The sequence below is a fragment of the Lipophrys pholis genome, assembly GCF_963383615.2.
Source record: "Lipophrys pholis genome assembly, chromosome: 8".
Taxonomy (NCBI): Eukaryota; Metazoa; Chordata; class Actinopteri; order Blenniiformes; family Blenniidae; genus Lipophrys; species Lipophrys pholis.
Genome location: NC_137630.1, coordinates 10,089,495 through 10,107,490, shown reverse-complemented (window position 1 = coordinate 10,107,490; position 17,996 = coordinate 10,089,495). Strand labels below are relative to the sequence as shown.

Here is a 17,996-nt window from a genome sequence, read left to right as displayed (position 1 = left end):
GAAGGCCTTTCAGGACTATCTTCATGTAATATCAGGTGGAGTAGTTAAGTGAAAGCACTGGATAAGATTGAGTCCCAGCAGGTTTATGAGGCAGAGGAAAAAGCTCATTCTGAGACTCTTGAAGTGCTCGGCTTTTTACCAAAACCTCCTGTAGGAGCGCTCAGGAAACACAGCCGACTTCTCACCTTGTCACTGTGCTCCATGAACTCGGCCAAGTTCAGCAGGGTCTGCGTGACCTCGGCAATGTCCTGGGAAGTGAGCGCCAACTCGATACTGCGGATGAGCTCGTCCTGCTGGTCCTCGCTCAGCTCCGACCAACAAGACAGGAAAGCTGCGTTAAACAGGTCCCTGTGGGCAAAACACAGCATGTCGCACATCAGCAGAAACACACACAGTATAACATTAAAAAGATCTGCAGCTTGTTAAACATATTGTTTTGATACAATCAATTTTCTGCAACGACAAGGTCTGTTTGGATCATTTTGAATGGAACACTTGTGAGATTTGTCTGAAATACAGCAAGTAGGTTAATGAAACGAGGCTCCATGAATCTTGGCACTTGGTCATTCATCTGGTTGGTTGTCTGGAGCATGTAAAGACATATACAGTATCTTCTAAGCCAAAGTTCTTCTAATTTGATAGCTTTCCATCCGCCCCACAATCAGGTGCGACCATTTTTAAAGGCTGAATAGTACTCAAATTTTAACATATTCTAGAAGCGTTCCACTAATCACAGATTTAAAATATGTTGTATAACTTGTAGAGAATCAAACAGTTTTGGACACAACACTGAGACTCAAGCTGAGATATTGGTGAAGCTGCCATGAAAGATGGCTACCTTGTCCCTCGCTGCCAGGGGGAGTTTATCAAAACATGCATAATGCAACAGCTATTGGAAAGGTTTTTGGGACATTGGATTGTGTTTTGCACCAGAAGGTTGCTTTATGTTGAGATTGTACTTTTTTGTATCAATCGTTTGGTTTTGCACATTTTCACCACGTATATTCTGCTTTACATCAACGGGAAAAACTTTAAAGTTTAAATGTAAAAGTTATTATGCTAATATTTTGACGGTCCTGCCTACTCAAGATGAAATTGGGCTGTATGTGGCCCCTGAACTAAAATGTATTTGACACCATTGGAATAGATCCCAGTGAAAGATGGAGATCTGAATGGAATGAAATGAAAACTGAGAGAGCGTGCTTGAGAAGTGGGATTGACAGCAGTGGCGTACCTGGCGAGAGGAATGTAGGTTTGAGCCAGTGACCAGCACGACCTCAGGGCCGGGGAGGAAGACTCTTTTAGCAGGACGACACTCAAGCGCCTTAGCCACTCCAGCCAGTCATCCTTGGACACCTTCCTGGCAGCACCCCAAGCCTGTATAGTGACAGATCAATCATAGTTTTACAAGCCACTGGGAAATATGTGAGAGTAACGGTTTCTCCAGACATGTGCAAAACAGGTAATGTGAGTGGAGTGACCTCGCTGAGATGCAGACATTCAGCACTGTCGAAAAAGTTCGACTTGTTTATAGTTTTAATGATCATCAAAAAGAGAGACTCCTTTAGATACTCACACTGTCTAATTGTCCCCATTTTCCTCCTCATCGAACTGTTCACTGACTCTCCAGATGAAAGCGTCTGCTTTCACTGGATCCCTTTGCTCATTTGTTGAGGTTTCACCGATCAATCATCGCGGTTTGTTGACTCATTAGTCATCACCACATCTAAACTAGGAACTTATCCTGTTTATTCTACACAGCCACAACAACAACAGTGATATAAACACTGGACTGTTGAGGGTTTGTTATGCTCCACCACAGGAATACGAAGCATTATCTGATTCTGAAGAGAATAAAGCGTGCCGACCTTCTGAAGAGCAGTGGTGCTGACGTGAAGCTTCTTCATCGGCCCCGCCTCCACCGGCCCACTGACCAAAGTATCGCCTTGGTTACTGCGGAGCTGGCGATGCTGGAAGATTAGAGGGTCCTCTTCCTCTTCCGCCAGAGTGTAACCCTGTTGTGGCCACAGACACACATGAGAGCCACACACAAGCAGGCCACACACACATTCGCTTGTTGAAATGAAAGAATACATTTCCTTCCAGAGGAACTGGTGATAAACACAGAGGTTATGTAATGTTCACCTGAGCATGTGCAGAAAAGTTTAAACTTTTGGGAAAGTTACAAATTTATATATTTTGTACATACTCAGGAGACACGAAGGAAATCTGGGTAGAATTAGGTAATTTAAGGTCAATCCAAACGTACCTTCACAATGCGACATATCAGAATGTCATAGCGCTGGTGGTTGATCCTGTGCTTTAGCATCACTTTATTCACCATGGGGACGAAGATCTGGTACTGAAAATGAGAGGGCAGCAGACGAGAGTAAATAAAAGGGTGTGTGTGTTTGCTTTATGTGGTTTAGTCCTGCCACCTCTTTCCATTCACCATAAAGTAAATAGCTGGGTATCCTGTGCTTGTATCTACCCTCCACAAGTCCCACATCAAAAGCTTCCTCTACATGTTTCTTTGCCAGACGTGGCTGCACGTGGGCAGGTGGTGGTGCTGAGGGGAGACCAGAGAACCATACAGGAGCAGGGGGATAAAGGAGGGGAAGGCTTCAGGGAGAGGCAGGGGTAACGTGACCTCATCCACTCTCATAAACACCACCCCCTGTCGCCAAGCACTCAATGACATCAGCAGTCTGGCAGGAAGTCATAAAAGATTGATGGTGGTGGTGGGGGTTTAGGGGTTAAGCAAAACACAGTTCATGTGCGTCCAGCAGCAGGGAGGCTCGAAACCGTGTACTTAATACAGGCTGAGGGGCAGTTGCGACTACCTTTTTGCCCAGCTGGAAGACCAGGGAGGACAGGGTGTCCATGGAGGTGGAGCGCAGCTCAGGCGTGCTGTCAAGTGTCCGAACGATCGGGTGGATAATGCGTGAAGCGTAGTCTGTGAAGTCCAGAGACTCTGTCAGCCGGTCAAGTGTTTCCAAGGCAACCCTGGGCCACAGAGGAAAAACAGAAAACGCTCAAGTTCACTGAAATCTTTGTAGGACGCGCACACACACACACACACACACACACACACACACAGACATAGCACTGCTCCAAAAGACTCTCCAAAACAGCCAGGGAGACGTGTGAAGAGGTTGAAGTAGTTGCCAGTTAGATTCCTTAATAGAAACAAAAATGCTCATAAAATTTATTTGCTGCAAAGAAAGAAAAAAAACCCTGTAAATGTTTTTTTCCTCCTTTCATATAAGAGAGCTGGTCTAATTCTGTTTTTTTTGTTTTGTTTTTTTCCATTTCTACAAGTGTAATAACAATTAAACAAGGACTGGCAATAAATTAATAAATTCCACAGAGTGAGAATCATTTTCTCAGCATGTGCACAGCCGTGTGCGATACTGACTTGCGGGCCTGCAGCGGGACGTCGGGCGCGTCGAACAGCTTGACAATGGGCGGCAGCAGCAAGTGCAGGTAGTCGTCCAGGTTGGCACCAAACAGCTGGATGGCATTGAGCAGCTGTAGAGCAGAAAACACACTGCTTAATCCCACGGAAACGGATGATGGGAGGATTTCTGCTTGGCCAGCATTCATATACATTGAGGGCAATGCAGGACAGCCTGCATGTTCCATGAGTGCAATATATTTCTGCACTTTACAACCACGGAACAAGAAAACTAAATACTAAGTGTCAACTGTAATAGGGATTCGCTTCCTGTTATAAAAACATTGGTCTCACAATTCTTTACCACCAGTTTTAACATGACGCAAGACAAAAGTAGCCCTCTGCTGTATATTTTGAAAAAGAAAAATGGACAGCCATGCATTTTGATGTATACTTAAAAGGTCCCACATGTATGTTTTAAGGTGTTTTATTTAAAGACTTGACATCAATATGAATAACAAATGGAGGTTTTATGAATTACAAGCTATCGGGATAGTTTTTACATTTCCTCTTTGTGGTTTCTTTCTGGAGATCTGACACAAACAGGTCGTTTTATGTCAATTCTTTTACGAGCGTATTGAGAAAAATGAACCAGATTGACTGTCTTATTTCTAAACATATGCCTGTTCGGGCTGATCACAGTTTTTCTTTGGTCTTGTAGCTTGGGCACTCAAGATTAATTTGGCAACAAATCAGTCACACGACTAACCTCAAGTGTGTTTTAGAGCTCACTGATCAATGAAAAACTCTTAGGATCTAATATCTATGGGGGCGTAACGTCAAACAAAGTAGAAAATCTGGAGAGATCTGTGTGCAAAGTCTAAAAGTTGTACTGATGAACTTCATGAACTCAGTCAGCAATGTGCTAAGATCAGATTTGATTCTATAATAAAAACCACTGGAACACTACCAGAAAGTGTCTGTTGAACAGAGCTCATCATGCAAATTACAAATCTAATATAAATCTGTGCAATACAAATGAAGTCCTAACTAAACACAATTCAAAAACACAGCTGCTTCCTTGAGAGAATAGCTCATTTAAAATTTCAACATCTGTGGTTAGATGAATCAACACTGAAAATTCTTTGAGAAACCATGAGCAGTGTTCTCGGCTTGTTCTCGGCTCTGAGTGCGATTTTCTCCAAACCTTTAATGGTTTGGAGAAAATCGTTGCATTCAATAACTATCTTCTAGTTAAACATTGTCTCGGCCTGTTTAGAATTGGGGCTGCAAAAATCTGTTCATGTTCTGGAGGTAAACGGATCTCGCTTTTAAAAGGTTGCCATGTAAACCCAAAACTTGTCTGAAAAAACAAAAACAAACGGTTTTTCACTTGAAATGTTGTTTTGTCAATGGGTCCTATGTCCGGTTCTGGTAACAAGGACAAACCTGTCCATCAATGGCCTCAAGTGTTTTCTTTATAGCATTTCTAACTGAACACTCATACTTAATCCGCTAATCGATGTATTCACAACACTAACAAATTGCCAGAAAAGCTTCAAGTGGCATTTAATGGTACAGCACAAAAATCAGCCAGCTGTCTGGATTTACAGTTCATTACTCATAAATGTATCACGGAGTTGGCAGGAAGTGCTGTCAGCCATCCACAGCACATCTTGAATGAGAATTGTTTTGTTTTTTCCTCCATTACCTGAAGGGCCGATTTCATCGAAAGCTTTCAGTAATTTGGTCCTACGGTAAACACAATGTCGTGTGGAGCATGTGTGGTGCAGGGTGGCTGGATACACGGTGGTCTGAAAGGATGACGTATGTTGCAGGCAACAAACGCACCCCCCCCCACAGCGCTCCTGGTTTTTTCCCCTGTGCCTCTAAAGGCGCACACGGCGAGACGGCAGGAAACTGAGGTGGAGGTGTGGAGGTTCACTCGGCAGAAAAGCCTCTAAAAGTGATGGTAGAATGTTTTTCTTGTCCTCTCCTTTGGACCAGAGGGTAACGCGATCCCCTCCCAGTTTCATGACCCCCGTCCTGCACTAAAGATTAGCCTCCAGACCCAGACCTCGCTTATAGTCTATCCAGATTGTGAGCTGCTGGATTATCTAATGCTGCAGACTTTGAGACAAAACAGCACAGGAGGAGAGAAGGCTTGATGACTGCGCTCCGTACGATTCTGACTTTGTGGTCGGGGCTTTAACCATGATTTAAAGTTTGAGGGTAAACCCTGACAACTGCTGGCAGCAGCTGCTGAAACGTTAGAGTGTGTTAGTTACAGGTCTATGCTGTCTTTGAACGGCTTTGTTACAAGTGAACGCCTTAAGCCGGGATGGTCTTGATGGATTATAGATGCAAACCGCAAACAAAACTCAGCATCTCAATAAGTCAACTGTGAGCCGAGCTCTCGTAGCCTCCGTGGCTGTGTGGAGTGACGGAAACACTCCTCAAATACAAACTCCCCTTGGCAGAAGTTGAAATACAGGCTCAGATTGGGCACGTGACCTTTTAAAGCTTGCTTTCTCATCCAGATTTAGGACAACGTGTCGCTCACAGTCAGGGTGGTTCTCAGATATCAAAGTCTGACATCAACAAAACATCCGTTATGCAAAGCATTATTTGGGTTCAGTTTTACAACCGTTATGAATTGCAGGCAATAAACTACATATTTCTCTTTTGCAATGCCAATAGATTTTTCATGTGTGGGCAAATAGTACATATTTCCCTGTTATTTATCAGTATTTTATTTAAGACTCTGCATATGCTGATGACACCTAATAGTTTATCCAAATGTCTGTATGTTTTATTTAGACTATACGTTACAGGCCTGCATGGTGAATTATGATGCTGAGACTGAAATTCTAAATTTCCTGTCATGGTGGGTCCATAACCAAGAGAAACAATGAAACCGCACCGAACATAAACGTCTAACCTTACTCGGGCACTGCTACATTTCAAGACAGATCACCACAAGAAAGCGCTCAATTGAGGAAGTAGCCCCGAGAGGGCTGGTTGCGGGATTGTTCCATCTGCTGCTGAATATTATTTTTGCGTTTTGCAAAATACGAGAAGAGGGCACAGAAGCTGGGAATTACCTCAAACACGTTTACCTGCATGTGACTGACTTTATGTGAGGTTGTTGTGATGCTCGAGTCGTTTGCAGTCTCTCTGAGTGACATTTGGCCCTGCGTGCTCCCCGGGCTCCCACTATCTCTGTCAAAAACTAAACTCTTGCACGCGTCTGCAATTGTCATTTTTCTGCCGCAAGAAAAATGGACGGCTCATCCCACAGTGGTTACCATACTTGCATCATGATTAAAAAATAAATAAATCTGTGTGGGGTGTGCATGTTCTCCGTGGAGTGACAGATGCAATGATGGATGATTGAAGTGGAGCCGGAGGAACAAATGGACACATGGAGCAGTGATGGAGGGATCGATGGAGAAGGATGGACAGACAAAGCCAGGAGGCACTATTGGACAGATGAAGTGGGGATGATTAAGTGGCTGATTAAAGCACTAATGAGTGACTGGACAGATGGACAAATAAAGCGGGGATGGAGGAATGAACAAATAAAGCAGCAACTTGTTAAGAACTTGTTGAAAGACGACATAGGAAAAGGAACATGGACGAACATGGTGGAGATGGACGAATGACAGAAAAGGAAAAAATGAACAGACAGAACAGAAATGGAAGGATTGATCTGGGGGATAAATCAATGGCTGGATAAAGCGGGGATGGACAAATAAACAGATCAACCTGAGATGAACGTTTAAAGTGGGGATGGATGAATGATGGATAAGAGGGTGGATGAATCGGTAGCTCGAGGATGGACTAATGGATGGATATATATTGAGTTAGTGACAGTGTTTCTTAGACAGCTGTTACATGTTATGCTTCACGCCGGTGCATGAAAACACTGCTGTTTACTTTTGCTTGTGAGTCAAGCTGGCAGGAGATCTCTGTAAATCTCTTCTCAGCATTCTGCTGAAAAATGAATCAACTTCTTTACTGCAATTTGGAATTCATTAGACTACCTCACTACTTCATCAATAGCGAGGGCAGTCTTTTAACAACTTTTAAAAAGAACTAATAAAACCTCTCTGAAATAGTGAGGTAAGAAGCATGACAGCCTGTACTTCTTTATGAATGCTCTTTACTTTTTTTTTCCTTTACAATCCTACAATCAAATGTATTCAGGCGAGACTGAATATTTTGCTCTCCGTGTCAATTAGAAACCGAAGGCTAAAATTATCGTTAGAACTGAGGCCGTTGGTTAAATTATATAAAAAGACAACACAAAGAACGCAGTGAGCACATCATTTGCGGGTACACAAGCCGAGGCCTGTGTGCTAATGATGCTTTCTGTGCACGGGGCCACAGCAGGCACTTTGCTCTGCTTTTATTACAAGTGTTTTCAAATTACTCAATTTCATTTTTATTTCAGCCGTTGCGCTGCACTCTGCCGAGCGAGCAGTTGTGGAACCGTTAAAAGTGCTCCCGAGCAATATTTTTTATTTGTTGAGCCTCTGCTGAGGGTCGTGAAAAGCACTTTTTTTTTTTTTTGGTTCGCAACGTCGTGACCACAATTTTAATTCAAGCCACGTCCAGTTCATCCCTGCAACCTCTTGGTTTGTTGCTCCCCTCGCCGTTTCAATTCTCCCCAGTTTCACATTGTCTGTTTGCGCTCACACTTCTTCCCCGGTGATTTATTCGGTGAGTTTTCCTGTTGAATTTGAACTCGCGTTACAGCAACGTGATCTCACCTGAACCCGTGACAAGTCAAACTTCCATATGCCACAGCTATTGGCCATCATAAATCGCTCTCGCAGTGAAGCGTGTGACTCATACTTTCTTTCGTTTAGATAAATACAGACAGGGGCTGATGGGTTTGGAAAGTGACTCACCTTGATGGTGACGCTGCGCCCCGTGCTGTTGTCGTGCATGAAGACGCGCAGCATGTGCGGGATGAGCTGTGGCAGATAGAGTTTGAACTCTCCACCGAGCGCCACCACGATCTGCTCGATCAGAAGGATGATGGTGTTCTGCATGGGGTTGTTCGGTGTCCAGTACTCCTACAGCACATATAACACATCGGCGTCATTTATAATGGATTTGTGAACAAGCACACAGCATTCTGCTACAATAAAACTCAAAGATCACATGTTGAAAAAAAACATTAGGTGAAGGGAAAACTCACTACTGATCTCCAACAGTTTGGTTTTAGATCAGTCTCAACGACACTGCAAGATCCCTTTAATAGAGGTGAAGTGTAGTAAGTTTTGACAAATTAACTGAGAAAACCATCAACACGTGATAAATGTGAGACACGCTCGGCCTCAGAAGAGAAATAACTTCTTATAGACGTGTTGCGCAACTGTCCAGCAGTGTCAGACATCAAATATTTTTGACCCCTTTTTAGAAAATAATCCTTTCCAAAAAGGTTTTCTCACACGTATAACCTGCTTTATATCTGCCCCACAACACCTCGATGGTAATCACAGATGGCTAAGCCGTCTTATAACTCTCCATTTCTTCTTTATGAGCCATCCCTTGGTGGATTTCTCTGTATGCTTAGGATCTGTATCCTGCTGAAAGATCCACTTCTGTTTCAACTTCCACTTTTAGGACAGCTGTCCTCGTTTTACCTTCAGGCTTGCTTTGATAAGATGCAGAATTCGCTCTGAATCAGTGCCTGCAAGGTGAAGCAAACACTGTCCACACCTCGGTTCAGGGCTTCTCTGTGTACAAGAAATCTTTGGTTTGGATCAAAAATGTCTCCTGACACATCAACAACACATCTGTTGTTTTCAACAATGTTTTCAAAGGCCTGATCCTCGAATTATGTACTGTGGTAAAGTCAAACTCTGGCTCAAATGTTCTTTTAGGACATCAGAGTCGTCTGGTATATTTCATTATTTAATTTAATTATAACATTACTGAAGTATCATTAAAAACACCACTTGAAAATGTAATGACTGCAGCCAATTAAATATGACTGCATTACTTGAAAAAAGACTTTCTTTGTAGTATTTGTTGTTGCTTATTAAAAACAGCTATAGTCGAAGGAAGAGATGCCATTATTTCATTGACGCATACATAATATGCAGCACTGTAGATTATTCTTGCAAAATAATTTTTCACTACATTACTCCACTGGCTTTATTACAGTTAAAATGGCCTAGTTCATTCATTTTTGTGGCCGTTATTCCATTGATCGCTGCTGCACTTCCATAGACGTCAGATTAATGGAATTTCGTTCCGGCTGAGGGCACAAACATTAAATACTATTATAGAAGTTTGAAGGTTTAAGGAGGATTCTTTGAGGCTTGCTCCGCTTGTGGGCAGAAATTCCAAGCAGAGCTATTCTGGACAAAGTTATAGCAGCTTTTACACTAAATAACCGTGACATTATGACTATTGACAAGCCAAGTGAATAACACTCTTGATCACAATGCCTTTTGGTAGGTGGGATCGACTCAACATTTTGTCCTTGTGACGTGAGTGAAAGTAAAAACCGAAGCTTACAGCTTGGGCTGGTTTAGTCCACCCCGGACCGTTTTCTAGTGAAAGTGCTATATGTTTAAACTGCTGGGAGACATACACAGAGCTGTTTTCATTTTTCAATAACCATTTTTCACAATTAAATGTCTTTAACAATTCGTCTTTCTCGCCGTTACCTCTGCTTGCTCATGTGGAATTGTTGGGTTTTTCTTCTGTAAAAGTGCCTTGAAATGACTGTGTCGTATTTGGCACCATATAAATAAAACTGAATTGAAACCGTGTCTTGTGTGAGATGTTCCTGGTCCATACTGGTCATAGTAGCAATTAAATGTGGGGTCCCACATTTGGGTTTTTTCTGCTTTTATGGTGTGTTGAAGGGGTTTTTTGTTTTTCTGCTTTCATATAACCTACTCAGTGTGTGGCCTTTGAATTACCCCGAGGGAATGAATGAAGCTATTTGACTTTAAACAATGACAAGGACAATCCAAGGCTGGTTGACACTTTGGAATAAAGGCTAGCACATCTGCTCACATCAGAGACACTATTGTCGCTCAAATTGCTGCACAAGCTTCTGTTGTGAAGCCATTAGAATACACAGTGTAGTTTAGTTATTGATTTTGTTGCATACAGAGCTGCAAAAAAAGGAGAATTACACAAAGTTAGGCTATTGATCATAATGTTACAGCAACCAAGGACAATGAATAGCCTCATAATGTAGCTATTTCATTCAAATTCTAAGATATTTTGGATTAAGAGACAGTGAAAACCTCTGCTGAAGCCTTAAATGAACTCTCTCTATGCTCACCTCATGATAACAATTGATTAGGCAAAATAACAGCGAAGCCTCAATCTCAACAACCAGGAATGCCCAACACAAAGCCCTAATGTTACTTCGATGAAACGTAAGGTACAATAATAGTTGAGGTATATACTTTATGGGATTGTTTTGCAATATTGAAAATATAACACTTATCATAAATACGTTTCATGAGTGTTTTCTTTAATGATGTCATTTTTATCTGTAGACACTGGTTCAGCTACAATTTTATGGTTAAATGATGTAACTCTGATACCATTTCCATGCAGTGTACTTACTTTTTCTCACAACTGCATGTATAATATTGTCAAAATGAAGAATCCAGAAAGATCTAAAATACAGACCCCTATGACAACACACTGAAAAAAATATGACCTAAATTTGCACAAGTCCAATGAATGTAAATTTTTACAATATTCAAAGGACACATCAGATGCACTACCTCACTCTCCCTTTGCTCTATTACGGTGCCGAGTGTGGATCTGCAGAACTGGGTCAAGATGTGTTTCCATCAATGAGCCCAGTGTGAGAGAAACGTCTGGAGCGATTTCCCTCTGGACACACAAATCTTTCACGTGCACTTGGTGGAGAGTGAGCGTCACCGGACGGAATGGCAAGAAGTGGGAGACGACTTCCCGGCAACTGGGACCGACATCGTGTCTCTGTGTGGATCATGACGCCCGTTTTGGAAAATCTCGGCATGCCACGGCCACTGTGTACATTAGGAGCGATGGCAATCGGAGTTAAGATGGCACGCTTCGAGTCACGCAATACGCCGATCAGTCAATGGAGTTCAGCTGTGAGATCTGGCGGAGGTGTTTTGTCAGTGACCAGAGGTCTCAGGCAGCCCCCAGCTTCCTGCTTCTCCCTGCCTGTGGCGGTTGACTGCAGTGCAAGTGAGAGTACATCCTGAATGGTTATTCCAGCCCCCTCATCTGGATGCAACAGCCCGACTGGAGCGAAAATGAATAGATTCTTTGTTTCACTTGCCATTTATTAACTCATAGAGACTCGAGGCACCGCGAGCCAGTTCTCTCAATTACTTTGGACCAGGAGGACTTACCCACATTGCATTATTTTAGGTAACCGTGGTACCACGACTGCGATATGAGGAGAGTCATATGATATTTCAGGTCTTGGTTTATAATTATGTGCGAGACGAGAGTGTGTGTGTGTGTGTGTGTGTGCGCGCAAGTGCAGGCACTGGGTCCTTGCAGTTGTTCCACATCATGCGATAAGGTGAGTGCCATGAGCCATCAGGAGCTCGCTCTCAAGGAAAAAAAAAAAGAAAAAAAAAAAGTGTGATGGAAACATAAATGAGAGCCACATTTAGTGCTGCCGGGAGAAAGTGTGATTCAAAACAGTGAGCGACACTAAAAGGGAGAGGAAAAATAAGATTGTCTAAATATAAATAACATGAGGTCTCATTTTGCCGGGACCACATACTCTTTCATCTTGTCAGTTAAGTGATGTGTGCTGCTTGGTGACATGGGGCAGGACGTCTTCCAGGGGCCACGAACACGTCACCTCTAATGAGGGAAGTCAAGAGCACAACCGAGTGCAATTAACAGTTTGCAGCTGTTTGCCTGACGCACAGGAAAGTAGGAGGGAGTGAACGATGGGTGTTTGGAGACGGGAGGAAGAGGCCGACGCCGTTACTCACTTTGATGAGGGTGAAGATGTCGTCCATGTAGGGCCGGATGTGGATCTTCACGAAGCACACCACCATTCCCATCTGCTGGAACAGGAACTGGAAACACAGGGAAAGATAACATGACAAGCTGCTCTGTGGAAAACTGATACTATTAACTAGTAGTTACACAGCAAAAAAAATTAAAAATTAAGCAGTGAAAGTGAAGAACTTTAATTGCACTGAAGAAGTTGCCTGAATGTTGCAACTTGCTCCCTCTGTTGCAAAAATGAAAGCTCACTTCTTCAACTCATCACGTTTCAAGGTTGATGGAAGATGAATGTTTTTAATGCATCGGGTTATGTAGAAAGATCAACCTGCTCCACAAAAAGAGTATCAAACAAATTGTACTTAATCAAGACATTTTACTTCTGAACTTTATCTCTATTGGAAAGTACAGTTGACAAACATTTGGATATGAACTTCCCAAGAGCCGTTTGGTCCTCTAAGTAAAATCCTTGAAGGAATTGTCCCACAGAATGAGTTATATCCATTTTAAAATATTGTTGGTTGCGAACAAGAAAGCCATCAGGAGAAACGATTATGAAAGACGACACCTTAATGGAAAAGGTAACACATGCAGACACTCACACACTCTGGAAAACTGGAAAATAAGTATAAGGAAATGGCCTGTATACAAGACTGAAAAAGAAAGTATGGCATTATAAACAATGAGCGATGTATAAATCTGTCTTTAAGGCAAATAACATTAAGGTATTTCGCAAGTGGCATTGGTTCTTCGGCTTGTGTTTATGTTTGTATTTGAAAATTTCTTTTCTAATCCAGATTTAAGTGAGAGGGGAAAAAAAGTTGATATTCATCTTCTCTCCAAATGTATCAATATAGGGCCATGAGGTATGGAGCTAATCCCAGTCGACTATGACTGAGAGCAGAGCACACGCTGGTCAGGTCGACAGGCCATCACAGACCAGATGATTTATATATTGAAGGCTAAACAATATATCTGACAATGTCTGGAGGGTAATCCTATATTATATCCCGCATTTGCCTCCCGTCAGCACCCTGTGACCCTGAGGATGACGGAAGATGAATGGATGACTAAATTGAGAGTTATGCAAGGACCAAGATGTTTTATAAATATTTTTTCTAGATCCACGTCACCTATATAATGCAAAGTCACATATTTACATACATACACATGTACCTAGATAAATGCATGAAATATTGTTTCATCCAGTTTTTTTTTGTGTTTTTTTTCCCTTCACTTCACCCAGAGCCGCCACCCACCTCTCTGATGCTGGCGTCACAGACCCGGATGACGTTGAGGAACGTGGGCATGACCTGCGGCAAGAACTGGACGCACTTGAGGCCCAGAGACTTGAAGATGAAGGTGACGGCCTGGACGACCATGGTGTGGTGGTTGGAGAGAGACGGATCTCTCAGGATGCGCATCAGAGTGACGATCGCCACGGCGGGGTAGAACTCATCCAGGGGGAGGTTTCCCATGTTCACCAGCATTTCACTGGTGCTGTAGTCAGCTGGGGGGGGGACAAATTCAACAGAGCGTCAATTTTCAACAAGGTAGATTAGCTTTATGGTGAAAGTCTCCCTGTTGTTTACAGCTATTAAGAATGAAGGCCAACCATAAACTTCACCAGGAAACAATACAGCAACAAGCTGCTCATTTCAACAGTCATTCAATTCCCAAATGTCACAAAGACATCAAGAGTATTATCGTTCACTTCATGACTGACAATTTCAGCGAAATTCCTCATCAGGCCAAAAACTCGCTGAAAACAGGAATGCACTTGTGGCGCAAGATGTTGTTTACTTCTCCGTGGCTCTGCCCAGTGTGCAGGAACTCATTTAAAAACTCACGAATATTTACGGGAGTGAAACTTAAGTTGCGAAAATAAACATAAACCCGATCCTACTCTTCTCATGCTCTTCATCCCGTTTTTGGAACTATATGCTAATGCACCTGACGGTGAGTTCACTCTTGTCAGCTGGGTTTCCATAAATTAACTAGTACTGCATTTGGAATAGAACAAAAAAAAAAAAAAAACCTTGCTCAAAATTTTACCAATTCATGGAAAAAACAAATTGGAATTTCATGGCAAAAACAGATGTCAAAAACATTGGAACAGGGTCAACAAAAGGCTGGAAAAATGCAAACGAAAAACAACTGTGAGAGGACTTAATTAATTAGGTTAACTCGCAACAGGTTCGTAACAGAACTGAGGATAAAAAGGCATTTCAGAGATGCTCGGGCTATAAGATATAAAGATACAGATTTACCAATTTGTGATAATCAATCCTGCAACAATTTGAGAAAAATGTTCCTCAAAAAAAAAAAAAAATACGACGACAATAACGGTGAGAAGAGTTCAAAACTAGATGCACTTGATAATAGTCCTTCACTCATAATTCTGTGAACAGTTTGCCGTAGGGTCCACAAGTGCAGGTCTAGGCAGCGCCACGCACAGAAGAAGCCATTTGAGAAGACGATCCAGACAAGCCATCGTCTCGTGCCAAAGCTCATTTGAAATTGTTCGAGGCCAAATTGAAAACGGCTCTGTAGTCGGATGAATCAAAATGTGAAAATATTTTAGATTTCACGTCCAACACACAAGTTCAAAAGGCTGCAACTGTGATGGCATGAGGTTGCCGAGGACACTGACGGCCTGGCATATTTCAGCAAGACAAAGCTGAACAACAAACTACACCGAGACCTTCACACCAACAACAAAGTATTTGGGACATCGTGAAATGAGGAAGAAGAAAAAGCCTCTTCATCCCTACACTGTGAAGATTCCTCTTAACTTTTCTGTGGGGAACCACAAGACAGTTGTAGTTAACAGAAATATGGATAAAGAGGAGAGATGTCCGTTTCCGGAATACATTACTGATCAGTCTGACAATTAAAAAAAAAAGAAAAGAAAAAGACAAGGATTTCATGTCAGATTCACAGACAATAAGGTTGTAATTTTATAACCTGTGGTAACATTTGCATCACTGTTGAATATCAAACAGCATTTCCCACTCATATCATCGGCCGTGGGCCTTTAGTCCCGCTGCTTTCAGCTCTGAGGGAACAAGCGTTTATGTGCTGCTGCAGATCTTAATGACTTCATGAACGTTTTTGGACTTGTGCATGTACTGCAGACTGTTCTGGAATGTAATAAAGAGCATTAGGGGGAGGTTTTCTAGAGATATTGCACTCGGTAAATTGGGTGAGACAAAAGGTCACAGAGGGTTTGACCTTCTGTCACCAAAGACTAATAAAAAGACACCCTGACTTTTTAGACTGGAAAGTCTCAGATGGAAGGTAACGTTACCTACATGACACTCACTAGATATTAGCTTCCATAAATTTAAATCCAGATACTTTTACTTGTGGTTGGCTGTCTCCTCTCGCAACAGGTGGATCTCATGCTAGTCATCACAGAAAGAGAAAAACTTGTTTTTGGTTGAGCCGATACAAATTTCACCTTAGGAATATCTCTGCAAGCGACAAAACTGAATGCTGGTGATCGCCAGTTGTTCTGAATGAACAAAAGACATCTTTCTCTACTGAAGATCGCTGCATGACTTCCATCAACTACCGTCTGTGAACACAATTCACGAAATAAAAGGTTTTTTTTGCATCAACCAAAAAGAGGTTGTATGTTACCACAATCTAGAAATGCTGAGAGCTGAGGTATACGACGACTGTATGGCGACCCCAGCAGAACACGATGGGAGGCAGCGCTTTCAGCTATCAGGCTCCCCTCACGTGGAACCTGCTCCTGGTTTCAGTGAGCTCGTTCAATTCAAGCATCGTTTCTCACAGTGTGTTGCTTCTTATTCACCATCGTAAGTTGCCACGTGGCGAATGGACACAAACAATCCGACCTGAGGATTGTGGAGTGCAGACAAAATAGAAAGAAACGGGGCCAAACTTTGCCACCACCTCCCCACACATTGCCACAACTAATCAAAAAAGCATGAGTGCACATTCCTCACAGATTAAAACTGGATATTGGACTGAGGAGGCACATGAGGGCTCCAGCAGTTTTGCCCTTATTTTATCTTATTTTTTTTCTCCAAAAAGCAAAAGAAATGCTGGTGGTCTTTTAAACATTTATGATACATATTTCTTTTTTAATAAGTAGTTTTACGAATGCCTTTGTGGCAGGCAATGCAAATTGGGTCTCATCAGCGATTTATCTATGCAGGCCGATTGACTTTTACAAGGCATCTGAGAATACAGACGTCTGGTATTCGGTGATTTTACTCAGCAGTGCTGCTGCTCGGGGTTGTCTCCCTCCAGCCTCTGCAGACATGACGGACTGACAGGAAAGAAAAAAAAGTTTGCAGCCTTAAGAGGGTAGCTTTACTGTTGGCTCCTTTTATTATTCCGGCCTCCACCAAGTCGAGATTAATGACCGTGATAGATGGCTACACATCTGTGTCTCGACAGCACACAAACAGGAATCAAAATAGCTAAGTGAGGCAGCAGCGCTGTGAGACAGAACAAAAAAGAGCCTGTTTCTGAGCCGGATTAACGGAAACCAAGAGGGGATCCACGGAATTTCATTAGTTTTATGAGCCTGTTGTTCCAAGTGAGGGATTGGTTCTCGGTGAAGTCAGGTGAGGGGGATGACCACGTCCCCGTCCTCCCGCATCACAAAGATCGCTGTCAGAGATCCTCGCACTCCAGACGCTGACCCAGAGCAACCTGCCAACAGATATAAAGCCTGCAGTGCTGGTCACAGTCCATTTAGTCGGAGAACAAACTGGTAAAACTATTACCGTAGTGTCCAAGGTCACATTCTGAGCCACATGACTGGTGGAGCCGAGCGGAGAGCTGTATTCCCCATACACGACGACGCACATGACTGAAGACAGATGCACATTTCTCTGCTCGGTGTTATGAATTTCCAAGATATCCAGAGGATGACGGTCTTTGAATGACAGCGGGACCTTTCAGTGAGCATCACCGTAGGGCCCAAAACTTTCTGAATTACCGTGAGAGTTTGTGCAGTTAATGGGAGAGCCAATCCAAATGTCTGTTGCAACGTTTAGGGCAGTCTTTTATACAAACTAGCTGCAGTAAGTGCAAAAAATGTTAAATAATTCAAATGGTAGGATGATTCATACAAATGTACACGGACTGCACCATGTTAAAGCCAGAGATGTAAATCATTGATTTAAACAGATGCTTGAAATCTGTCAGAACTGGGTCACATTAAATGAAATATCTCCACTTTGAAAAGATCCCACTCCAGTTGTGGTGGTGATGTTTCCCTCTAAACTGGGACAGCTCGATTCTGGTTGGGGTTTCAGTTGAGTGCAGATCAGACAAAAGCCAGAAATTGGATCCCTGAGAATTGTGGTTCCCACAAATCACAAACCCAAAAAGCCACGGATGCTGTTGAGTTTGCAAAACGCAGGGGGAGTCCAAAAACCAGGCAAAGTAGTGTTTTGTCTCGACTGTTCAGACGTATAACTTCACTGTCATCCATCTCTAATGAGCTGAGGATTTATAAAATGTGAGTTTTGGTTTAGGGGACCCAGTTGTGCAATTCATATGATTGAAGATGACCCTGTTTAAGTAGCCTCTCTCGGCTCATTTA

General features: G+C 42.6%; 1 protein-coding gene across 1 annotated transcript in view; it reads right to left on the bottom strand.

Moving 5' to 3' along the window:
* The window catches only part of mtor (mechanistic target of rapamycin kinase), a 95,565-nt gene that overhangs the window by 65,227 nt on the left and 12,342 nt on the right, over window positions 1–17,996 (bottom strand). Inside the window, exons 19-27 of the mRNA XM_080469388.1 lie at window positions 13,666–13,916; window positions 12,391–12,477; window positions 8,314–8,481; window positions 3,419–3,531; window positions 2,844–3,006; window positions 2,270–2,362; window positions 1,869–2,015; window positions 1,235–1,377; window positions 186–348 (exon numbers count right to left, since the gene is read on the bottom strand). Coding sequence (XP_080325514.1) covers window positions 186–348; window positions 1,235–1,377; window positions 1,869–2,015; window positions 2,270–2,362; window positions 2,844–3,006; window positions 3,419–3,531; window positions 8,314–8,481; window positions 12,391–12,477; window positions 13,666–13,916 — 1,328 coding nt within the window. The remainder of the gene's footprint in view (window positions 1–185; window positions 349–1,234; window positions 1,378–1,868; window positions 2,016–2,269; window positions 2,363–2,843; window positions 3,007–3,418; window positions 3,532–8,313; window positions 8,482–12,390; window positions 12,478–13,665; window positions 13,917–17,996) is intronic.